This window comes from Catharus ustulatus, chromosome 2, assembly GCF_009819885.2.
Source record: "Catharus ustulatus isolate bCatUst1 chromosome 2, bCatUst1.pri.v2, whole genome shotgun sequence".
Taxonomy (NCBI): Eukaryota; Metazoa; Chordata; class Aves; order Passeriformes; family Turdidae; genus Catharus; species Catharus ustulatus.
The window spans coordinates 4,124,738-4,149,951 of record NC_046222.1 but is presented as its reverse complement, the minus strand read 5'-3'; the positions used below and the strand labels follow the sequence as shown (position 1 = coordinate 4,149,951).

At 43.2% G+C, this 25,214-nt stretch overlaps 2 protein-coding genes across 4 annotated transcripts in view; one reads left to right on the top strand and one right to left on the bottom strand.

Annotated features, from left to right (window-relative positions):
- Positions 1–2,106: 2,106 nt before the first annotated feature.
- Positions 2,107–9,002, bottom strand: MPC2 (mitochondrial pyruvate carrier 2). Its single transcript, XM_033052198.1, has 5 exons — positions 8,820–9,002; positions 5,517–5,557; positions 4,023–4,107; positions 2,840–2,951; positions 2,107–2,343 (listed from the first exon to the last, which is right to left on the bottom strand). Exons 1-5 carry the CDS (start codon positions 8,923–8,925, stop codon positions 2,304–2,306), a joined length of 384 nt encoding a protein of 127 aa, XP_032908089.1. The 5' UTR covers positions 8,926–9,002; the 3' UTR covers positions 2,107–2,303.
- Positions 9,003–9,649: 647 nt separating this feature from the next.
- The window catches only part of DCAF6 (DDB1 and CUL4 associated factor 6), a 73,794-nt gene continuing 58,229 nt past the window's right edge, over positions 9,650–25,214 (top strand). The window contains exon 1 of one of the 3 annotated variants that reach the window (XM_033051960.1): positions 9,650–9,783. In XM_033051960.1, the coding sequence (XP_032907851.1) occupies positions 9,690–9,783 (94 nt within the window). In that variant the 5' untranslated portion in view covers positions 9,650–9,689. The remainder of the gene's footprint in view (positions 9,784–25,214) is intronic. The other 2 variants (XM_033051958.1, XM_033051962.1) reach the window with 2 other exon arrangements.

Sequence of the window (25,214 nt, the reverse complement as noted above, 5' to 3'; positions counted from 1 at the left end):
TTTTTCTTAATTCTCTGCTGCTGTTCCTTGCAGGAGGAAAAGAACAGCTTGAACTTTGAGGAACATGAAGGGGGTTGTCCTTGTCCTATTGTAGCACTGCTGCCAGCTCTTTTTAGGATCATCTCTTTTAAAAACAAGTGCTGCATGCCAGGCTTGCAGCTACCCAGAGGCGGAGCAGGCACCTCTCTTGAGCCAGTAGCCAGTGACTAAAACACTTAGGGGAGTCATTGCTCCTGAATAGTGGACCTGGGAGGGCCTGTGTGATGAAAGACTTGCAATAAATTCTCTTTTATTCATCATGCAAACAAATCTGGGATCAATCTGAAATCTTCCCTATTTTTGATTACCATAAATAAATTTCAAGAGGATTACAAATACAGTATCAATCTAAGTAAATTGGTAGCTGTACTCAGTCCATCAGGTTTCCTTGGTCCCTTTTGACTTCAGTAGTTGTTCCGTGAGGAAGATGCTCACCATGTTCACAAAGTAGCATTAAGAGCCATTACAGGGGGACAGATGAGTCCCTGTAACTCATTGCCTGATGTGTCATTTATAACTGGAGACCTGGAGGGTTTTGTTTTCTCTCAGAGCTTTAGTGGTACTTTGGTTTGTGACTGGAAGAGCTGTAATTGGGTTTTTAAACTTTTTAAACCTGTGAGAACTGTCTAGGTAACCATCTGTCTTGTAACTGCAGTAAAGGTGTGTATGCAACTTAAAAGCTGCATTGCCTTAAGAGTGGATTCACAGGTCAGGTATGGAGTGTTTGATTTGTGACCAGAACACCTTCACTCTGTGTTGGAATCTGATCTTGGAATTCTACTTTATTAATGTATTTGCCAAGGACCTCAAATACAAAATGTTCTTTTTCTATCGTAGGTGATGGAAATACTTCCTTGGTAAAACCACCAAAGGAGATGAGAAGGTGGGTGGGACTTCTGGGTTGTGGCCACACCTCTGCAGTGTAACATTTTTATATGGGAGACTACAAAATTATATTAACAAGGCTCAGCAATTATTCTCTTCTTTAGGTTTCTCTTTCCCTTCTCTTCACTGCCCTAAAGCTAATAAGCCCTTTCATTTACAGGTATTTTTGCACTCTAAAATATAAGTTCAATGCCTTTGGAGATCAGTGTGCTGTGCAATGTTTTCTGTCTCCCTGCAATGCCAACTGTTCTTATGTGGTAAATGTAATTGAAAACATAGACTGGGTACTTTTTTTTAATAAACCTCTGTTCTGGAGGTGTGTGAGACAACAAACACCTGTAAGACAGGTGTATAATCTATGTGAGGGAGCTAGATACGCATTGCATGGCCTGATTACATGAAGAGCCAGTGTACCAACTGTTAGTGCTTTTGCTTTTACAGACTCATCTGGAAACAGTTATCTTGGATATTTTTTCTTGAATGGACTTTAATGTTTTCTATTGTAATCTTGTGAATATTTTAATACACTTTTTTTTTCCCATTACTGGTTTGCTGGATGAGTCTTACCTGGTTGGGGACTGGGAAGGGAGGGGGACTGGAATACACCACCTCTCTCCCTGGCACTGTTCTTCAGTCACTGTGTCCACTTGGTGACCAACACAGCTGGAGAACTACCCTGCTTCAGCCACAAAAACCAAGACATGCAAGTGGAACTGTGGCAGAACAGAGAACTGACTTCATGGTGGGACAGCCTTTGAAAAAGGGGAGCTAACAGCCTCATGAGAACCTACCTTGCCTCAGTTATCTTTTCCCCTCCATGTGAATTCTTGACTCTGGTGCTTCAACACCCCATCTTCTGTCTGGAGTTGTGATGGAACCTAAAGCACCAGTGGCAAATGAAGACACAGCTGAAGCTGGAACAAATGTCCTTATGCTACTGGGGAATGAAGAGCATCAGGAAGTGAAACACAACTGCCACTGTTGGTTACTGAAATATGGCACCCAGGTGCTTTCCTGACTGTGACAGCAAAGATCACTTCAGTCTGAGGCTGTGGCTGTCACCAGTACTGTGTCACTCCCAGCACTGTTCAGTGGAGTCACATAAGGTGAGGCTCAGCAACTCTTTTTAGGCAAAATCCAGACAGTTTCTTTAAAGAGACAGTACAAGAAAACAATTCCACCTTCATTTTAAAAGGTTGCCCTTTATTTGAATGTGTGGAGATATTTGTTATTTGCACTTAGAAAACATTTGATCTCTAGACATTTAAATTTTCTCTTTGATTTTCTCAGAGGAAAAAAACATTAAAATTAGTGAGGCTAGGTCCCATGGGGATGGGTTTGTGCGTTGCTAGATTTGACCTGTTGGGTGAAGGATCTCTTTACTGCCCCTGGTTTTTCGCTTTTAGCTCCTGGTTATACCTACAGGAATAAAAAAGAGCACAGGCTAAGAATAGAATAAAACACCAGTTACAATAACAGTGTTTTCCTAGCAATCTGTTCACCAGAGGAGGTTTAAAATGACAGTGCACTTGAGGGTGGAAACTTGGGATAGGCTGCCTTAATTCTTGTAGGAAGTTCCAAAGTAGCTAAGTTTGCCACATTCCTGGCCAGTTCTGAAGCCAGAAAACTCCCAAAGTTTCCTTCAAGAAACAATTTTTAAAAAATGCTGCTCTGCTTAAAAATCCTTTGATCCAGCTGGAACTGACACGATTCAATGCTGCTCTAGCTAGACTGAAAATATTTACAGTTTTACTTCCAGTTAACTGTGAAACTAATAATGTGGCAAAAACGTTCTGTAATGTTTCCTGAATGGTTCAGTTCCTCTTGCCTGCTGCACTGACAGAGAGAGAGGCTGGCAGCATTTATAAATTCCTGGTTAATGCTCAGCTGTAGTTGTATCCTTATTAATGCATACCTCCATATTCGGAAAAGCTGGGAGCCACCAGCACAGCCAACAAAGAAGTTCACAGCAAACAGACTCCAGTTTTTGGGGATAATCACCAGAGAGTATCGTGACCAAATAAGGCCTGTTGAATAAAATGGAAAATTTAAAAGATATTTCAAATTAAATATTCAGATATTTCCCTAAGTTTGGAGGCACATTCAAGTAAACTAATTTCACAACTTCATGTTGGACAATTGCTTTGCTCATAATTGCCTTTTTCTCAGTGGACAGTGCCAGTGGGACACCTACAGGTACGTACTGCATTTTTCTAAAACAGTTACAGTTAGGTCAGTCATAGTCTGAATATCAAAGAAAGATCCTCTGTAGTCCACAGCAGCCTAGACCTTAATTCTCAAGCACAGTTGCAGGGTAGTGGTATTTTGCTGCATATCCAGCTTGCTGCACTACATTGGAGATTATGCAGAACTTAGGCAAAATGCACAGGACTGTGTCAGATATCAAAATAAAGTCTGGAGAACCCTTTCGGACAGAAAAAGTGTTGGAAAAAGCTGCCCAGGGAAGTGGTGCAGCACCATCCGTGGAGGTTTTTATAATAAGTAGTTTTTGCATTTTAATGGTGAACTTGGAAGTGCTGAGTTAATGGTTGGACTCTATGATCATAAAAGTATTTTCCAACCTAAATGATTCTAGGATTACAGAATATTATTTCTGCCAGTGTGAGAATTCTTGGCAGGCAGCAGTGCTGTAATCCATGTGCCACTGCTTCCAATTTCTTGTACCACTTAGAAATTCTTTCCAGTCATGTTAGTGTAATTACCATTCTTAAATTCCTTAAATTCTGTTCTAAAAAAGTCACCATATCCTGGACTGATTTCAAAATTACTTGATCTGAAGCAAAGGAGGTCACTTCTGCAATGAATGGTGTCATGGTAACTTAAGGGATGACATATCCTAACTCGTAGCAACTTGCATTGAACAATTCCAGATTAAGACAGGTGTAGAAAACTCTTACATAATTACAGAATGCTTATTGATTTAATAACAAGTAGAGGTACGTCCTAGAATTATCACCCAACAGCAGCAGTGACAGCTAGCATGCTAAAATTAAGGCTTTCTGTAGAAGTGGATTGGCACTGATGGAAGATTCTGAGATGGTGCTGTGTGAAAACACAGAGTAAAAGTGTGGCTTTACCTGTGGCCATTAGTACTGCAGATTGTGCTGTGCTGAGCTTTTCTGCTGGTCTGGCCATGTCAGCCAGTCCAGCACCCACCAAACCCTGCAAAGAGAAATTCAGTCAGCACCAGTCTGGGACTCCTGTAACAGATCAAGAGCTTTACAAGGTGAAGCTGCTTCACAGCTCAGTGCTTATCCTACTGCATCATGCAGGAGATGGGATGCATTCTATGAGCAATTAGACCCTGGGAGACACCATCCACTTCCAGTCCCTTTGTGTAGGAAAAAGAACATGGTTATGGCAGCTACAACTGGGTGGTAATAAAATCCCAGGCACTGGCAATTTTGTATTAATTCGAGAACTAGGTTAATTGAAACACAGCTGCTTAAGAAAGCAGCTGAAAAAAACCCACCCTGGTTTTCATACAACAAGTATAAAATAAGAGCCTTCTTCCCACAGGTCAGGCTAAGATACTGCTGGTAAAGATCAACCCATATAGTCTTCACTCAGCTTCATCTGAGGAGATAAAAGTGCTTTTTTTAAATATAATTTCTGTAATAGTAGAAAACTTGCAGCTGAATTGAGGAATAGCTTGGCTGATCTACTTCATATTAGTAGCAAACTCTCTGCTTTATTTGTTTTGTTATTGCCCTCTACTGGAAATATAATTTCACATTCCTGTTACATCAGTTCACAAGAAACCCAAACAAAACCACTAAGTAAGACAGTCCTAATGCTTTCACTCAGGACTCCTGGAGCACAGAAGAGCTGCCTGTGTGCTCAGGCTCAGGAGGGTGTTTCCAGGGAGAACCTCTGAGGAAGGGGAAGGTTAACCATGGTTCCTGCAGCTCCAGTCCAGACAAGTGACAGAGAAACCAAGCTGTAGCTTAGAGCACAATGTGTTGCCACCATTTGTTGCCTGTGGCCTATAAAAAGTTGGGAGTTCACAAAGTTACAAAGCAGCTGGCAATGGTAAGAGCAGGTTACATCCTTGCTTGTTACCAAGCAAGAAGATCAAACCCTTGTGGGTTTAGAGATCTCTTGTTTTATCTGTATCAATGCAACACCTCGAGCTGGCATTTGCATCACCTGGGCACAAACACAGCCCAGGGCTGTGGCCAAGTGGGAAGCAGAACCTCACAGAAGGCAAAGCACCACCAATAGCCACAATGACCTTTGTCTTTTACATCAAGACTACCTGACATGCTTCAGGCTGTCTTCCAGCTATGGGGCTTAGGAATTGGCTTCCTTAAAATACTTCTCAAACTCCTCAATCTCAGAAGATTTAGGAGTTTTGCATCATGCCAGCTTTGTGAAACTCAGTGAAAAGCTTTTTTTCCCCTTCATGTCGTGCTATATCTGTTATTAAGGCTAGTTTTGTTCCTCCCTATATATTAAGAATTAGAGCCTCTAATTGCAAATATCAGCTGGGAAACTCTGGCTTGCTCAGTGTGTTGCTGCAGATTGCCCTGGGCTTGACACCCAGAAACCAGCTGGCATTTTGTACTTACCCATTTCATAATAGGTGCCCAGAAAAACACTGTTTTGGGACCTGAGGAAGGATGGGAGAAAAGAAGTTAAATTATTTAGCAAGATGTGGCTCTTTTAATAGCCATGGTAAGTTTGTTTTATTTTTTTAAATAATGAATTGTTTATATTAGCAGTTTTTACTGCTGTACAAGCTTTAGCACCTACTACTCATAATTAATCAACTCAGTGCATCAACCTTCAGTTGTGTAATCACTCCACACATTTCTGCAACAGCTGGATAGGATTTTGTATGTCCATGTTTAAGCAACTGAGGATGCCAGAGTAGGCAAAATGCATTTATAATTGAAAGAGTTGGGAAAAGGTCTAGGAATAGGGAAAACGCCCAAAAAAATCTACCAGTAGGCAAAGGAGGATTATGGGGGAAGAGCATGAAATCTCAAGAAGGAAGGGAGAAAAATCCAATGGCATGGGACCTGAGGAAAAACAGCTCTCTTACATATACATATAATATATATACATATGTATATGTATACATATATATATATATCTACACATATAATTTTCTGTGGTGCTAAAATAGCAACTGGTTGGTTAAAACAAAGCCCTGTAAAGCCCCACCTACAGCTATGTCAGAAATCATTAATCTGTGACTTCTGTCCAAATCAAAAATGAGAGATCACAATCCAAAGTACCAACCTCCCTGCTAAACAGGAAACTGTTCCAATTTTATCAAAAAACATTAATGTTTAGGTCACTGCTCAGCACTCTGACACCATGCAAGATGAAGCCAAATTTTCACTCTAATATATTATGTAGGAGTAACCACCAGGACTCTGGTTGCCTGCTTTTTATGAGAGCTATTTCTTCACTAACAATTCAGCCTTAAAAATACCTTGCAATAACTACTTGTACTTCCAGTTTTAACCACCCTCAAGTTTAAAACTAAACTTGGGAAACAAAAACTGGCTTGGCAGCCTTGCATAAAGCCCTTTTTAACCCACCCTGCTTGTGATCAAGTTTCAAACTGCATTTGATAACTACAAGCACATTACCTTTTGTCTAATATTGTTGAACATTAAGCTGCTGTTATTTAATATTCATCCTTTAAAGATACAAACTTAGCTGCTGTTCTCTTAGGCGCTTGGTATGCCAGTATCAGACTGCAAATACAGATTGTTATAAATAAATCAGCCTTACACAGTAGCTTTAATTACTAACATTTATCTTATTCTAAAACACAAGTTCAGATTTGGAGTACTAGAGGATGTGGGGTGAGTGTAAATTATTAAACTGACATTCCCTAAACAGCTAGTAGAGTTTTCAAGAAAACTGACATTAATTTCTATTAATAATAGAAAACTCAACCATTTCAAACTGCTGACTGCAGAATTAACAAACAATTGGAGACAGGGACGGTACCAAGCCAAGTTTTGTAATTAGGTAAGACTGTCAAACACCTCTCCTTGGAGGCACTCCAGCAAGCACCCAGCCTGGGTCCATTCTTCCTAGCTCCTGACTTCCAGAATTTTTCAAGGATGAATATGACACAGCACATGAGAGCAGGGGGCCACCAGAGGCTAATTTGGATATCATGTGTGTGACCAGTTTATAGAATTTATGACTTCTAATAAATATAAGAAGTCTCTGTGCTGAAAACTCGAGTTTAGTCAGGCAAAGTGAATCAGAGAGGCCAAAGAGGAGGGAGCACAAGCTCAGCCCACGCTTTCCCATGGCAGCCTGGGGAGTTGGTGTGCCAGGCTCTCCACTGTCCTCCAGCAATGCCAGCCAAAGACACAGTTTTTAACAGGCATCAATTATTTTGCTGGAAGCTTTCTTAGTGCCAGAAAGTGCTTAGTGCCTCACAAGTGATTTATAATTTCATGACAATGATGCTTATACTCCTGAATTAGATTAGAGATTTAGGTGTCACTGGAGATAAAAGAAAGCCTTTCATTTTTAACCCACTTTCTTTTTTTTCTGCAGTCAGAGCGAAATCTATTGCATAACTTTCTCACAGATACACCTTCAAGGCTAAAATAGAAGTTGCAGGGGTTCAGTTTCTGTACTTTCTTGTGCTGTGGCTTTTCTCACTTGCACCATGACAGATAGATATGTGTGTATATATATATAACCTATATATACACACAGAATCCCTAAAAATGGATTTATTCATTACAGCTTTATGGTGACAACCAAAAGTGGCCCACAGGCAGTTTTGTGAAATGAAAAGCACTGCAAGCTAACTTCCAAAACCTCCAGTTACCACTCTTAATGTATAAAAACAATACATTAATGTTAAATACATTGGTCTAATGAATTCTGTACAAATCAAACATTTTGAGAACTGCACTTTTCACTCTTTGTGATTTCTTTAGAGCAGTGATTTTCCTTCCAAGAAAGGGCCATGGTAAGAGCATAGAGCAACTGACTGCAAACTAAAGTCCATTTTCACAGTGCATATTCCTGGTGGGTGAAGAGTCAAGGATGCCTGTGACACTGACACAAAACAGAGGGGACAGAGCCTATGGAATGCCAGGATTTTATCGGGCACTCGTTTTAACAACCGACGCAATTTGTTTACTCGACAAACAGCACGTAAATGGCACTGAATGAGATCATTTTACAAAAGGTTTCTCCCTGATAACACAACCCCCCACGGAAAGGTAAACTGTAGGTCAGGTGAGGGGAATTCATTCTTCACCCACGGGAGTCCTCCAGCGGATTCACCAAGGGCACAGTTGGGTAAGCGTGGATTCAGCAGAAAGGAAATAAACCCAAAGGCTGTCTGCCTTGAGCAGGGCACGTTTCAATGACAGAAACCCTGGAGGTGTCCAAGGCCGTGCTGGATGGGGCTCTGATAACCTGGTCTGGTGGCAGGGGTCCCCACCGGTGGCAGGGGTGGAACGGGATGATCTCTAATATCCCTCCCAGCCCAAAGCATCCCACGGTTCTACGATATCCCCAGCACATCCTCTTGCAAGACGCGGCTGCCGAGGCCTCCAGGCCCCTTCAGCCCCACGACATCCCCGGGCCGGGCTCTGGCAGTCCCCGCGGTGCCCGCAGCCAGCCCGCGGTACCGTGACAGTGACAGCAGCGCATCCCTCGGGACCCACCCGGGCTGTCATTATCCCACTCTGCCTTCACAAACACAACGCAATCCCCCTTACGGAGCGGGATTCCGCTCCAGGGCCGCTTTCCCCTGCCAGAACCACTCAAACCGCGTTACCGCGCTCCCGATCCCGCCCGCCACCCGCAGGGAACACATCCCCCGCTCCGCCCTCCCCGCCGGCCCGACGGGAACCAAGGTGACCCCCGCCCGTTACCCGCTGGGTGGTTATAGAAGGGCCGGAACCGCGGCGGCAGCATGAGCTCGATGCGGTCGAGCATGCGGTGGTAGGAGGCGCGGAGCCCCGCGACGGCGGCCGCCATGGCGAGGGACGAGGCGAGCGGAGCCGGAGCGGGCACCGAGGGGCGAGCGGGGTCCGAGCGGAGCCGCCTCCCTCCCGTCCGTCCGGCCCCGCCCCGCCCCCGCGCCAGCCGCGCTCTGATTGGGCACCGCGTCAGGGGACGGGGCGGAGCCGGGAGCTGCGCGCGGCGCCATTGGCTGCGGGAGCTGGCCCCGCCCCCTGAGGAGAGGTGGGAAGTGCGCGGGCCGTCCTCGGGAAGGGCACAGCGCCCGGCTCAGATATGGCCGCCGTCACTTCGCTCTCCCCCTCAAGATGGCCGCCGCGGGGAGCTCCGCGCTGCGAGTAATGCGCCCAAAGCCAAGATGGCCGCTTTGCGGCTTCACAACGCTTCACCGGACGGGCCGGTTTGCAGCCGGCGGAGCCGAGCGCGCTGACGTCACCCTCCACGCCCGGGACGCGCCCTCCCCTGAGTCGGGGCGGGGCGACGTCACCGGCTCGCGCGAGACGCGCGTTAGTCGCGGTCCCCCGCGCCCCCCCTCCCTCCCGGTGGGCGTGGCCCCCGCGGCCGGGGCGGGCGTGGCCCCGCGCGCGGTGGGCGTGGCCCGGACCCGCCGCGCCCCTGGCTCGCGGTCGGTGCCTCGGCGCGAGGCGGGCGCGGGGCGCGCGCGCGGGGCCCGCTCGGCGGTTCCCATGGTGATCGCGCGCGCCCGGCCGGTCCCGGCGCACCCCCCCCGCTCCGCGCGCGCCCTTCCCGCCCGCGCGCGCCCTTCCCGCCCGCGCGGGGCCATGTCCCGCGGGCGCTGCCCTCACCTGCTCTGGGACGTGCGGAAGCGGACCCTGGGGCTGGAGGATCCCGGATTGCTGCGCAGGCACTACCTCGGTAAGGACGGGCGGGTGTGCGTGTGGGGGGCGGACGGGAGCCGGCCGTCCTCGGCGCCCCTCCGAGAGAGAAGGGGGCCCGCAGCCCCTTGCGGGCGCCGCCGCTCGGCCGCGCTGTCCCGCAGCTCCGAAGTTTGCTGCGCCCCGTGTGGGGCGGCGACACCTCCAAATCCGGCCCTCCTCGCCCTCAGGGGTGCTCCTGGACATCCCGGAGCTCCCGGAGGGTTCCCGGGCTCCCCCCGCTCCTGCCCCGGGCCCGCCCGGACCCCTCGGAGCGCGGCGCCGCTCGCCCGCCGCCCGCGCTTCCCGGAGGAACTGTTGCGCGCGGGGATCCGCCGGGAAGTTGGGCGGCGGCTCGGAATAGCTCCGGTGCCTTGGAATAGCTCCGGTGCCGCTGTTCGGTGCCGCGGGCCGGGCAGGGTCCGGCTGTACCGGAGGCTGGGAACAAAGCCCGGGGACGGCTCCGGGATATGGCGCGTTGGCTGTCCCGGCGCGCCGGGAGAAGCCGAACCCGCTCGGTGCGGGCCGGTCCGCCCGCCCTTTGTGTCCCCGCGCTGCCCTCCCCAGCCTGCTATTCCCACTTTCCAAGTTAAAGCCAGCGCCACTTTCAGTTTCCGAGGCCGCGGAGAGGTTTCTGTGCCGTGGAGGAACTATCGGTATTCTTTGTCATGGCGCAGGTTCTATAAAAATAAAATTCTGCCAAAATTTTTTTTTTAAAACCAGCATTTGTTTATGTGTTTTCGGAGGTGTGGCGATGTGTAGTGGATTTTTCGGGGGTGTCTCTCCAGGATAGATGGCTCGGAGGGTCGGGAACGCTTTCTTTTGTGCTCGTTTTGGCAAAACCAATTCCTGCCTTGGAGTAGAAACCTCGAGTACTCGAGATGGAGCTTGATTTACAGCGTTGTAAAACGAGCGTCGTTCTGTGCCTCCCCGGCTTTCCCGGCTCTGCTCGGTGGAAATGCTCTGTCGTTTGTTTTTTTTTCCCTGGTGGAATTTAAGGTGGGATATCACATTCCCGAGCCAAACTCAGGAGTTTTCTGTCTGCAGTCCCTGAGCACTCAGTAATCCACAGAAGGGTAATTGAGGAAATCGAGGTTATTGCTGGTAGGTCTCTACCGGTTAGAGAGGGAAGGTTGTGTGTGTGTGCAGTGCACAAGTCCCTTGGAAAGAAATTTTGAGTCCTAAAATAAAAAAAAGGTTAAGAACTAACGATCTAGCTGCTTTTGATTTTGGTTATGTTTCAAGCTGTGCTTGGCCAAGCCTTAGCTGAGGATTGTTCTAACTTTTAGTGATCAATCCTTCTGACTGAAATTTTTTTTGTCTACTCCAGTTGGAGCAGAAAAGCTCAATGTTAAAATTAGGACTCTAGGGTGCAGATTCTGAAGAAGCACCTTTTTTGAAGAAGAATACTGTTTTTGGGTTTTTTCTTCTGCTTTTACGTGCTTGTGTCTCTGAGAGTTGAAGTGCTAAGATTTGAACAGTAGAAATCATCTTAGCGGCTTACCAAGATGTCTTTTCTGAATGCTGCTCCAATAAAATGTACATAACTCGAGTTAAAAACAAAACTCTGGTGCCTTGGTTAAGGTCTCATATTTACTGGTTTTCCTTTCACCGAAAGAAGTTTTGTTGCTTTAGAATATTGAAAAAATAGGACCTGGGAGAGCCTTCCTACTGAATTGATGTTGAGATCTGCAGTGGTGGTGGCAAGACATGCTCAGGCCTTGCTGACTCCTGCTTTTCACCAAGGGGCTGGTACAGGAACCACCACTCTTTTATTACCCCAAATGTCATTTATGGCCTTAATAAACCCATTAATTTGACTGCTAGTCAAGTGTGGTTGTTCCAGATTTCCCAGACAAGGGGCCTGTTGTGGTGCCTTTTTGTGTCAGGGCAGTGTAGGTGTGGGTCTTTTCTCTTTCAGACTCCAGCAGTTCTATGTAGGAGCTTTGTTTTCTGGCCCACTGGTCAAGACCACAGTGGTCAGACGGGTGCCTCTGGTTGTTGTTGGTCACTGCTGATGAAATGAGGGAGGGAAATAAGGCTTCTTCCTATTTATTATATATAATTTTTTTCGTATTTCAACAGTCTGGCAGACAGAACAAATGGAGAGCAGGAATTTCATTTTAACTTAGGAGTAATATTGAGAGACTTGAGAAATTATCCATATGCATTTTTTTGGTTTTGTTTGTGCAAATTTTCTTGTAAATTTGTCTAAACAGTTATGGATCCCAGTACAAAATGCAGTTTATATACGACTTCATTGCTTGCTGTACTTTTTCAGCTACCAAACCAAAGGAAAAGCATTATAGCAAGTCCATGGCTAACAATGCAGCTGGGAGAAAGATGTGGATGATATAACAATCCTTTCACTGGGATGTTTGTGTTGTGTTGCAGTGTAAAATATCAGAGATATCGGCGGTGATGGTGTTTTCAAGGAAGACATCAGAGAGCTAATTGCTGTTTCCTATTTACTCCGTGTTTTAGTTTCATGTGAGCTGGCAATCAAGTGGCACTCTATAAATAGCCTCTCTCAGCTTCTGAAAGCAGCTGCTCCAGGAAGGATCAGTGTAATGTACCTTTACACGCAGATAGCTCACCCCTGGAATTTATGGCCTTGCAAAAGCTCTGTCTGATTTTGCAGGATCCCTAAATAATTCCTCTGAAGCCCAGTCAGCTCTGGATGGAGTTCCAGAGAAACAGCTCACGGAGCTGTTGTGTGTATCCCTGGGATGTGTCCTTCAGATGTTATCCTTTGGTGAGAGCTCCTGCTGTGATGAGAGGAGGAAGATGTGGGTCTCAGCAATGTGTCTGTTAGCTGCGTTTCCTTCAGCGTTTGTAGGCTAATTAGTCTCAATTTCAGACAGTGCTTGCATTTGAGGTCTCCAGAGGAAGCCAGGCCTGGGGGAGGCTGTCAGAAACTCTCTTTTCGTTGATTCAGTTTAGGCGTCCTCTTAGCCCGGTGCTGGTGGGAGGAGCCCTGCTGCTGGATCACAGATGGAAACTGAGTTTCAGACTGATTTCAGTAGCACATGGCGGTGCTTTTACACTGAAAAACATTGGCGCAAACTTGTAGTATCCAAGTTAAATTCTGCTTTGAAGCTGGCAAGTGTAATTACTCTGGATACTCACACAAGACCCTCTAAACCTTGCAATTTTGTATCATTGTGGCAATGTTTTAGGCACAAGTGTACAAACCTGTCCTGGTGGCTGGTGAAGTGTTAGTGTGGATTTCTTGCAAGAAAGAGGGATCCATAATTCTTCTGAAGTATTTAATGTAATAGGTTTATTTGCTTTTTTGTGAAGGGTCCTGCTGCTGAGAATGACTCTGTTTAGACAGGAGGAAGAATGAAAAATTTTTATTTTCGTTTGTTTGTTTTGGTGGTTTTGTTTGGTTGGTTTATTTTTGCTGTCTGACATAGCATGTTGTCCAGAGAAAGTCTCTCAGTCTAAAAGGAGAGGAACTGATTCTATATTTTAGCTCAGAGTGGTTATTGGAAGCAAATATCAAAATGATCAGCTCTCCCCCTCTCTGATATCTTCATGCAGATCCTATTGTCTCAAATCTGCCTTCTTTTTCTTTTAAGCTTAGTATATATCTTAGAGATAGCATTGTGATGCTTTCCTGTGAGCTTTCACACCCCCTTATTTAAAGATTGTTTCATATTGTACTAAGTTTTTTATCAGCCTGGTTTTTAAGATATGGGAAAAGTTTGAAATCTGTAAAAAATTCACTGTAAGGAAACCAGTAGTTAGATTCATTGTGATCAGATTTTGTGAAGCTTCAGCAGTTCTTACTAAAAATAAATCTATGAATATGTATATGTAGGGAAAACTTACTAAATTACTTAAGTTTCAATAGTTCCCCCTCTTTATATGGATAAAACATAGTAACCCCAGAACTAAATACAGTTTTGAAGTTAATTGATTGCCCTGCTCATAAGTAGGGTTGAAAACCAGGCAAGAATAGCTATTGTAACTGATTAGTTTCTGATATTGACTGCCTTCCATTCATATCAGTTTATAAAACTAGCAGTGGCTGGTTGAATGAAGATAGAATTGGGTGTTGCTGTTGAACATTTGGTACTTCCTAAAATGCATTGCCCAGAGTGCAAGAGTGAAATTAAAATACTTCCTTAAAATACTGTAAACTTTCATTCTCTCTTTTGCTTTTCTTGGACAAACAAACCAACCAAACCCAGCAGAATGGAAACTTGAATGCTGGGAAGAACAACGAAAAAGAAAGACATTAATTTCCCCAGTTTTTGATCCAGCTATATTTTAACACGTGGTATCTTGGTTTTTGAAAATAATGTGGAGTAACATGGGTCAAACAGCTTTAACATGATCAGTTTTGTAGCTGGTGCTCTTGCAAATTTGGAGATAGGCAGAGTATTTAATCAGCCTTTCTTATTAAATTCTTTGCATAATACTTTTGATGTTTAGGGATTTTTTTTTTTTTTTCAGGTACACTGTTATATTTAATGCCCTAAACCTCAGGAATTAATTTTCTTTCCCAACAGTTAGAAGCACTCATCTGTCACAGCTAAGCTCCAGATCTGGTAGAGGTGTTTTATGTTATTTTTTTTTGCTTCAAGTCTAACAGATTAAATGCTGCTTGAAAAAGAAGCATTATAAATATACCTGATGGTCTGATTATGAGAGCACAGTTCTATAGTGATACATTCTATCACACATCAAATACTTTGTGAAACTCGACTAACTGAAGTGTTTAGAAAGATGTATGTGAATTCCCCAGATTTTTTTCGTTAGAAATGTTTTCTGAATAATAGAAATAGGCAGAGGCAGAATTGAAGTTCACGGTGCAACGAATGAGTTGGAGGAAAATACATCAGTGGAACAGTTTTTACATGCTCAGTCTAATGTTGGAAGGAGGCAGGAAGCATCAGGAAGGCAGGAAATTTGGTGTAGGAATTGGATCTTTGCTGCTTGTGTAGGAAAGCTTAAGATGCATAAGAACATTGCAGAAAAGAGATGTGACTTATTAATTGAAAAACCATGAGACAGGGCAGTGATTGGGTATTTTGTTAAACTGGATATCTTTGGAGTTTTTTCCCCTTGTTAATAAAAACAAGGCTTAGTGAATACAGTCCTTACAAAAATTACAGATGGGCTATTGAAAGAACAATGTGGCATCGAGACCTGTTGGTAACAAATTGAATTTGGAGGAGTTTAATAAAGAGACTGTGTCTGAAATGAATTCCCTGATACGATCTAATTTAAATTGGTACCAAGGAGCAGAAAGACACTCTATGTATGTCTAAAACAGCTTGTAGGAAATATATTAGGGGTGATCCTAGCATACAGGAATAATGATTTTTTTTTTTTCCTACTTCAAAGTAAATCAGCTCAGATAATAAAGACACCCATTTTAGAGCCTTTAATGTCAGTAAAAGGTAATAAAAGCACAGTGTAATTGAATCATTTGGACAAAACAACAAATTAAAAAATGCTGGCTGGTTATAATTTGGTGCATATCAGAAAACCAGAAAGAGATGTGAACTGGGAGGCAGGATTAAGGTTAGATGAGTATTTCTGTGGCCTGAGTGCTGAATGCTTAGTTTTAATTTCAGTCTAATCAGCCTTCTGTTATCTTTAGGCTTATTTCACCCATAGACTAACTGAGCTATGGGAGTGGAGGACAGGAACCCCTTGGACCTGCAAGTGATCATGTAGCATTTATCTAGGTAAATTTGATAGCTTGTTTTGCTGTTATCTTAGAATTCTTTGCTTGTAGTTAGTATCATTGACCTTTTTACATCTTCCTGTGTGTTTTGTGGTTTAATCATTATGGTTTGTTACTGCTTCTTTCTCCTCAGTGTTGTCCCATTTTGCTTCCATTCGGTAATAACGTGTTGATAATTTTTATGTATTTTCTTTTTTTAAAAAAAAAAGTACATGTGGGATCTGGGATTATTTGGTGCCTTCTGTCACTCTGTCCTGAAATAAGACAATGATTTCTAATGTTTGTTTTTAGGATGCTGGGGACTGATAGTAGCACAGCTTCTGGTTACAAACACCAGTTTGTGTAAAATTGTAGACCCTTATGGATCACATTATTTTGTTCCTTGGTGGGATTACCTACCTGTTTTTTGGGGTTTGTTTTTATTTTTACTTTTGGATTTTTATACTACTGTCTAGATCAGAACTTAGCAATGAACCTACTTACTGAGTTTTGATGTTTTAATTTTCTAAACCACTAACTTTTTTGCTGCTGTTGTATTTTGACATATTAATTAAAATGGAAGATGGATTTCTGGCATGGTATTTGGCCAGCAAGAAATGATGAAAAATTGGTATAACTATTTCAGACTGCTGGTTTTCTATCCTTCACAAATTCAGGAGGCCTTTTAAGTTATCTGCAGATTTGTCACAATTTCTTTAAATGGATGGAACTATGCAGATGTACCTTTTGATTTTAAGGGATTAACCTTATGTGTAATATCTGTGATTAACAGAGCAGTAACCATGTGTGTTAATGGCTGCCAGGAAGTAGGAGTGTGTGTAAGTGGGTTGTAGTCCTAAGGCTTTACATGTATTATAACATTTGAATTATGCTCAGGATGCAAATGTATTTGCTTTATATCCCTTGGAGCCTCAGTGTTCTGCAGACAGCTGGAGATGCAGAAATTTGTGTGCTTTTCTAATATATTTTCATTTTTGATTGCACTTTTTAATTGAATTTACACTGTGTGCTTTTTTTGTACAGGGAATGTATTTGCTCTGTAAATAACTGCCTGTGCCTTGATACTGAGTGCTTCAGACAGCTTGGTAGTTAAGTTGTACCTTGATCTTCTAATAATGAGCTTTGGATACATGAAAGCTGCCTCTTGCTGCAAAAACAAGTCGTGTACAGCATGTACTGGATTTGTATTTCAGGATGAGGCAGTGATGTGAGAGATCCTTTAGATCTCTTTGCTTTATTTATTTATTTAAATTTTTCTTTCCCCCGTAGCTTTCTTCCAGTTGAATTGTTTCCATTAACTGCATTAGGGCAGACCATTAAACCTGTCTGTGTTCAGTCACTTCCAAGATATTGCACTGCAACTCTGTGAGTTCTTGTGACTTTGCATGTGATTCCTGATCTTCTATCCCTGAGTGTCCCCAGAATAGTCTGGTGGGATATAACTGATCATGTGTCAAGAACCTGTTGACACTTGAGATCACTCCTGTCTTGGCAGTAAGGAAAAGGATCAGTTCAGACACAAACTATGCCAGCCTTCAAACAAAGCTGGATTTTTCACTGTTTGAGTGCAATTCTTGGCTTTTTGTGTCTTTGGGGCTTAGTGAGCTGCTGATTCAGATGTGTCCCAAATGCTTTAGTGTGTGTTGAATTATTAAATATTGAATGTGAATATCATGAGATGGAATCTGAGTCACATCAGTGAATTTTAATAACCCCTTATTTTCCCCACCTTGTTCTTCAAGGATTTGCAGCCTTTCCTCTGAGAAGATCGAATGTGTCATTAAGCTGGCTGCTCTAAGATATCATGGGGAAGATGAGAATCTGTCTCTTCTCTTTCCTGTGAACTTTGTGTTCTGAACCATCAGTGTTTGCTCAACCCTTTTTGAACTGCTGAAACTTCATCAAAATAAAAACTTGTTAAAATTAAACTTTAATTTTATTTAGGCTGCATTACTTCATTGTTACTATTATTGTAGTGTTTTCCTGTTATTTACCTTTCTAGGAAATGAGGAAAAAATTTGGTTCCTTTGTAATTTGGTTTTATTTTAAAAACACTGTTATGTCCTGAGAACTCTCTTCAGTAAAAAAAAGTGTCTTTGGAGTTAAACAGGTTTTTTTTGTTACCTAGGATGAATACATTTCGTTTAATGCAACAGGCAATGTCATTTTTAAAAGTAAGGGGTTTTCCTCCTAAATAGCCAGTGATAATTTAGACAGTATCAGTACACTGTTAACTTAATAGTCATCTACTGTCAAGACTCAGCTTTCTACCTGAGCTCAACTTTTGATATAATCTATCTTTAATGCTGGGCAGTTTCCTGGTGTTTACGTTTGTAATCTTATGGGGTTATGACCCATATCTTTTAGGGTATCTGTATATCTATTTCCCGAGTTCCCCCAAACAAACCCAGCAGTACAATTCCTATACCCAGGATTAAATGGTATGTTAAATTAGGTGGGTGTGCAGGATGTTAAATGCCTTAATTCATTTCCATGCTGTCCAAGTTCTCAATTTCACTTGTGGAAAAGGCAGGCCCTGCATTTTTTTTTTTTTTTTTTGCTAGAAGATGTGTCTGTAGATATGCTGGTAAGCTTCTGTATAATCACTTCTTAATCTGTTTAAAAATTAGTACTGAGTTAGCTTAAACAAGTTTAAATAGTAGGCTTTGATTTTGCCCAAAGCCTTTGTCTGGAATTCCTGGGATTAGTCCTGCTGGCAGAGTGGGAGAAGCAGCAGCCTCTGGCAGGTGCTGGAAGGTGATGGCAGCAGTGAGGGCACACACCTCCTCAGCAGGAAAGAGGACATTCCTGCTAGGAATGCTCTCTTAAAAGCTGATTCCACCTTTTCTTTCCCTCTGCTAGCAATTCTGCATGCTCCATTTTGCCTGAATGCTTGGAGATGAGAGACCCTGGTTCTGCTGCGAGCAATTTGAACTTCTGCACTGGGGTGGAGCAACACATTTCCACTTCACAGATAGCATCTTCTCTTGCTGGAAAGTGGAGCTCCTGTGTAACCTCGGGTGTCACAGTGATCAGCAGTACCTGAGAACGTAAAGCAGAGTGCCTGATGTGTATTTCTCCAAGTGTTGTTAAGGATTGGCTGGATTATTACATTGATGTCATTTTTATAAGAAAACATTCAACATTGCTGCCCACGTCGCAGTTTCAGATGAAGATTTTTCAAAGTCAAAGGAAAGCATTTCCAAAGACACATTGAAACCTACAGTAATGCTGTTTACTCCAACTTGCAACAATCTGTATAATATTTCTTTTTGCCTTCAGTTAGTAGAAGCCTCCTTTGACTTTTCTTTGGAGAAGAAAGCAGGGCACAAGTGTATTTTTCTTGATCTGTTAACTATTGTTTTTGTGTTGGTATCTGTTTTACAATTTGGAGGTTTTTCTTTGGGAGTCCTATTTTAGTGCTGGTGGAGAAAACAGCTAAAGCTTTTGCATGTATTAGTCCTACATCCAGTTAATCACTTAAGCTGTGTCAGATAGTTTTCTGTTGAGAGGAGTGAGGTGGTATGTGTTGTCTTTTACATAGATAGAGCTTCTCAGTTTTCATGTGAATTTTGTCCTCTGCTGTATAGAAATTAGAAATATTTGTGGCATAATATAAAAATTTCAAATGCCTTTTGTCTCAGTGAGTAGTTTGTATTTGATCATCAGACTACTTTAAAGGATTGAACAAATATCAAAATTCCTGAAAACTGGCATTTTTTTCCTCCTGTCACAAAACCTCACTTGCAGTCTGTGGCAAGAACAATGCAGAAGACTTAAGGATGAGTAGTGTGAGGGGAAGTGTAAAGATATCTGTCTGAAAGTGGTGTACTTGTGATTGAAATCCACTTAGCACCAGTCAGTACAGCACAGATAAAGTGCCTTCTCTGAGAAAGGTACTTGTGCTTTATCCCACATTTTTGTCACTGACAACACCTTAAACACTTAATATTAATACAGCTGAATTTTATGTAATCTTTCAGGTGTGAACCATGGTAAATATCAAACAGAAATTAAAGCCCAAGTGCTTGTAACCTTACCAGTTACAGAGCCAGTGGAGGCTTATATTTGGGAGTGGATACTTTCAGTATCCAAAAGATGTTTCAAAATTAAATTACAGCCATTGCTGCTCATGCAAACACATCTGTGCTCTTACCTACAGTATTAGGTAAGAGCATTATTATATGTAGTAGTAATGTACTTTTGCAGATTCTGTAGAAGCAAACCTAAACAAGTACAGTAATTTCACGAATACAAGCCGCACCAATTTGACCAAAATTTTGGTGGAAACCCGGAAGTGCGGCTAATATTCCGGGGCGGCTAATCTATTAACAAAATTCTAAAAGCTGCCAACACGGAAGTGAGAGCCCGCGGCAGCCCCAAGCCAAGCTGGAGCCCGGCCGGCCCCGGCAGAGGTGGGAAAGCCTGGCAGAGGCGGGGCCAGCAGTGTGGGGGGCGGGCGGCAGAGCCTGAGCCAGCAGGGCGGGGCAGGGGGGCGGCAGAACCGGGTCAGTAGGGCGGGGGAGCCCGGGAGAACTGGGGCTAGCAGTGCAGGGGAGCATGGCAGAAGCAGGAAGGCCGGCGGGTGGGGCTGCCTGGCAGCGGGGGAAGCCCAGCAGAATCGGGGCCAGCAGCGTAGGGGAGCCCGGCGGTGCGTGGGCATGCAGTGCCGGCCAGGGCGAGGAAACGCGGCGGCGGTGCAGATGGGAGGGGGCGGCCGGCGAGCCTGGCAGCGGCGGCAGTGCCTGGCCCGCCGGCAGGGCGACTACATAAACAACGCAGCGGCGAGGCGGCCGGCATGCCTGCCAGCGGCGGCAGTGCCTGGCCCGCCGGCAGGGCGACTACGTTAACGCAGCGGCGACGCGGCCGGCATGCCTGCCAGCGGCGGCAGTGCCTGGCCCGCCGGCAGGGCGAGTACGTAAACGCAGCGGCGGGGCGGTGCTGACGGGAGAGGGGGGCCAGTGAGCCCGGCGGCGGCTGCAGCACCACCCAGCCGGCCCCGTAGGCAACCATGAGCGGGCCGAGCCTGCCTGGCCCCGCCCCGAGCCAGTAAAGCCCGCTATGCCGCGATCCTGTTACTAATTGGCCAATTTGTGAAAGCTGCGCACGGATTCTCGTGACGAACGAAAGTGCGGCTAATATTCGGGGTGCGGCTTATCTATTGACAAAGACAGCAACATTGTCGAGGCACCGGGGGTGCGGCTTATAATCCGTGCGGCTTGTATTCGTGAAACTACTGTATTTTCCAAAATGATTATTTATTACCCTAAAATATATAACACTTCTGAACTACTTTTCCCCAAGACTTCAGCAGCTCTCTTTTTTGTTTTTTGTGGGTTTGTTTTTTTCCTCTTTGGTTTTTTTTTTTTTTTTTTTTTTTTTGGTCAGGTCTTGTATTAATGTACTCACCATGAGATATTACACGCTTGCTGATTTATAATTGAGGGCACAGTGTCCTGTCTTCTGTAGTTTTTGTCTTGGTGTTATAATATCTGAAAGTTTTGTGTTTGTTAATACCTAAAGCTCATTACTCAAGCCTGTCTTAGGGTTTGAGTACAGGCTTGGTTAACACCAAGTTATTTGATGCTGGCTGTTCAGTAGCAAGCTTTGATGTATTAAAATGGCAAAGAAGTCTCTTTGTAGACAATAAAAATATTTTGTGTTTTCTGTGTAGTGTTCATGCTCTCAGGCTTCGTGATTTATCATAAAGAACAGAGAATAATTTGAATTACCTGCTTTGAACTTAAACCATAATGAAGTGGTTGATCATAATCTTTTGAAAGGTAGTCTTTTAAACATTGACAGAACCAAGAGTTATAATTTTTGGCATTTTAACAGTAGTGCAGAAGAATGAAGAAATAGAACACAGGGCTCTGTTCAAAGGACTGGAGGTCACACCCATGGATTTGGTTTCTGGCAGTACTGCTGGTTCACTCTTTGCTTTGATAAATTTGCTTGAGTTTCCTGTGTCACAGTTTCAATGATTATAAAATGGGGCCAGTGTCAGCCTACGTAGCCAACAAGTGATTTTTAAGGTTTTAATTAATCTTCAAGAATTTTAACTTTAACCTTGATGGAAGTTAATTCAGTGCATCTTGTGTGTAGTCATATTTACTGTATGGTATATAGAGAATTCTGGTTACTGGAAAAATTTGTATTTAGGTGTGGATCAGAAGAGTTTGATGTAGTTAGTCCAGCAAAACAAGCTATATACAAATGGAGTTACTTCAGAAATGTCTAAACTGTACCCTGGAAAACCAAGAGAAGTTTTGAAACACGCTCAGAGTGCAGGATAACATGTGCTCTGCATTGGGAACAGATGCTGGCTCCATTTCAGCTTTAAACTAGGGCATTCCAAATGTCACAGCGAGCCAGCGCTGAGGGACTTGGCCCTGCAAAGAGCCAGCTTGATGTAAACGAGTGTTCATTTGATAAATGGGCTCTATTACTGAGTAAGGGTTGTCTTTTAACATCTCATACCATGTTGGTGCTGCTTTGGATCAAAGTTTAGTTAAATTTCTGCGGAGCACAAGTGTGCTTTAAAGCTGAGCCTTCATCATGAAATGATCTGTACATCTTCAATGGGAAATTCTGGAGCACAGTTTTAAATATATGAAGGTTTTGCATGCTCGAAGCATTTAACTTGTCTGCTGTCATCAGTTCTGAAGCAGCTTTGACTAAGTTGCTTACAAAAGAAAGGTTTGTGTCTCTCTGCCAAAACAGGCACATAGAAAACACCTGATCAGCAATTCCTAAACTGAGGATTGTGACCTAAATGGTGTTGTAAGGACTGCGAGTGGGGAGTACAAGGGATGCTGTTGTATTTTGTGTTGCTCCCTGAAGTGAGATTAGAGCTCTGTCAATGTGCCCAGACACCCAGGTTGGGGAATTCTCCAGGTGGGAGTTGCAAGGCAGCATTTGGTTTGACCTTGTGCATGGTGGATGTTTTGAAGAAATAAAGTTACAAAGAAACAGCTGCAGCTTCTCTTTCACCTGCTTTCCCATATTTACATTTGTATTATGAACGGCTCAAAGTGGGGCTTCTTTCATACACAGAATGGTCCCTTAGTCTGTAGCTTAATATAAACTAAAAAATTTATTGATCGCTGCACTGAGTGTTTCACTGTACCTTGAGGCTTCTGTAGTGCATAATGTTTGGTCAGAATGGGTGGATGGCTAAAAACTGACTGGCTAAGAACTGAAAATATTATTGATTGTTGTACTGAGAGTGGCACTGAACCTTGAGGCTTCACTTGGTACATAATTAGTGAAAATGGGTGGGTGGAGCATTAGCTTGACAGCTTTCCAAGTTTCAGCTATATAAACACTTCACAGGGAGGTCATCACAGCCATTTGAAATTTAACAGGGCTTTTTTTTTGTTTTACTTTATCGTGTACTTGTTGATGAATTCACCTTAGCAGTTTTGAAACAAATCCCATGTGTGTTCCACTGTCCAGTGAGATAATCTTGGTGATGACAGCTTGATCACTTGATCCCTGTCCCAGGCCTCATTTACATATAGGAAACAATATATTGAAGCACCCTCACAGAATTAAATTATTGCCTTTCTAGAGGTACTACATAGTTAAGGGGAAAAAGAAAGAAAGTTTCTGACTTGAGAGCCTGTACTCAGTATTGGGGTGGGGAAAAATCTAAACATGGCAGAGGTCTTAAAGCTGATATTGTAAGAGAAAAGTACTTTTGGGGTTTTGTTAAAAGCTTGGGTTTTGTCCATCATCACCCCAGGAGTGCTGCCTTTGTAGGAAGGTGGAGGGAGCAGGCAGCCTTTGGATGAGGTGAATGGAATTAAGGATTGTGAAGATTCTTGTCACTTGGCAGAGCAGAGCCCTTGGCATGGAGAATCTGACTTAGGAAGTTCAGCAATAAGAGCTGAGATGCTGAAGAGTAAATACAAAACAAACCAAGAGGTATTGTTTCTTACTTTTTTTCATTGTCATGGAAATTGATCAGTGACAAACACATTCAAGTGACAAATTCTAATACTTACTGATGAGCATTTTTATCAAACCAAAAAGTGAATTTGTGGGAGTCATTGCTGAAGTACAAGGAACATGGATTCACTGACTTTGCTCAGCTTGTAACAACAGCAAAAGCAGAAGCAGCATCTTCTTCAGATCAGTTTATTCGTGTAGTTCAGGTTTTTATTTTAGAGTAAAAGCACCTCTTATGATCAAAGAATAAATAACTGAACACATATGTAACAAATCATGTATGCAAACCTAAGAATTTTTTAAAATGTTTTAAAATGGCCAAGTGTTGAGTATATGAGACACCTTATGTCTGCATTTTAGATTTACTGAAACTTGTATGGATACTATTCTTATTAAGACCAAAAAATAAAATCCTAATTTAACAACTAGTTGTTCATATCTTGTTTTGTCAATAGATTTCTGTAAGGAAATAAAAATTGAAACTAAAAGTGTGATTGTTTTTTACTTGTTGGTTTAAGTGATTTGGATTAAAACAAGAGCATACAGGAAAGAGAAAAACCTGTTGCTCTGTTTGTTTTTAAAAATTAGTTTGAATCATCTTTGGTGTGTGTGTGTACAGAGGATTCTCAGCAAGCACCTGTCTGTTGCTCTGCAGACATCACCTCATTCCAGATGTGTTTTATGCACATGGTGCAATGCCCAACAATCATCCACTGCTATCAGATTTTTCTGTTCTTCCATGAAATTGTGATGGATCTGGCAAACACTGTATTTTTGTGTTGGCCTATGGAGTATACAATTCTTAATGAAGTTATCCTATTGGAGGTAGTGGATTAGTGCTCTGTATTTTGCATTACAGGAGCACCCCAGAAGCAAATATAAAATTTCTGTTATGCAAAGTATACCTGCATACCCAAGCATGCAGCAGGTGATATTCCCCACCTCAGCATTCACATATACTTACAAGCAATTGAAGAAATCAAATTAACCTGAAAGTAGGACCCTTCATTGAAAACACAGAAATCATTTGATTTGAAAAAATAATAGGATTTCACTGAAAGGTACAATAAACCAACCATTAAGAATCTGTGGTCAGTGTCTTCTTGGAGGGAGGAAAAATGGGTAAGAAGTGGTAAAGAAAGCATAGTGAACTAGGTAGATGTGTATTCCTAATCAAAGAATACACACATTATTGCTAGTAGAGCATGGTTTATAAGATACCATTAGTTTAATCTTTCTCTAATTATGGCTATTCCTTGTTAGCAGAAATTGTAGCAGCTGAGATGTCACAATTTCTATGTTTATAAGATGAAGCATGAGAGAAGCCTGGCTTTTAGCTTTTTAAAGCTGGCTCAGATGTGCTTTAAGTGCAAGCACTTTATAACCATTTCACCCACTAAGTGCCTCCTCTTGAAACACAAAAAATATTTTGCCAAAGTATGATCTTCATCTAATGTGGTACGTAAGCTGTGTTATGAGCAATTTTGAATTTTGGAGGTGGCTTCTAGTTCCAGCAAAACCAAAGTGTCTAGCCCAGACCTGTTGATGGAGGGAAAGCTGTATGAACTTTGGATGGGGTGCAGGTGTAGCTCCAGGAGTTGGTGCTGCTGGAAGGGTGTCCTGGCCTTTGAGGAGGGAGTGGGGCAGGGCTGCTCCGTGCCTGCTTCCAGACAGATGGTTTTGAGGAACCAGGTGTGGATATCAGGTACTCTTTCTCAGGGCTGGAGAGTGTGTGGGAGAAATAAAAAGCATTCAGAGGAAGCAGGTGGAATAGG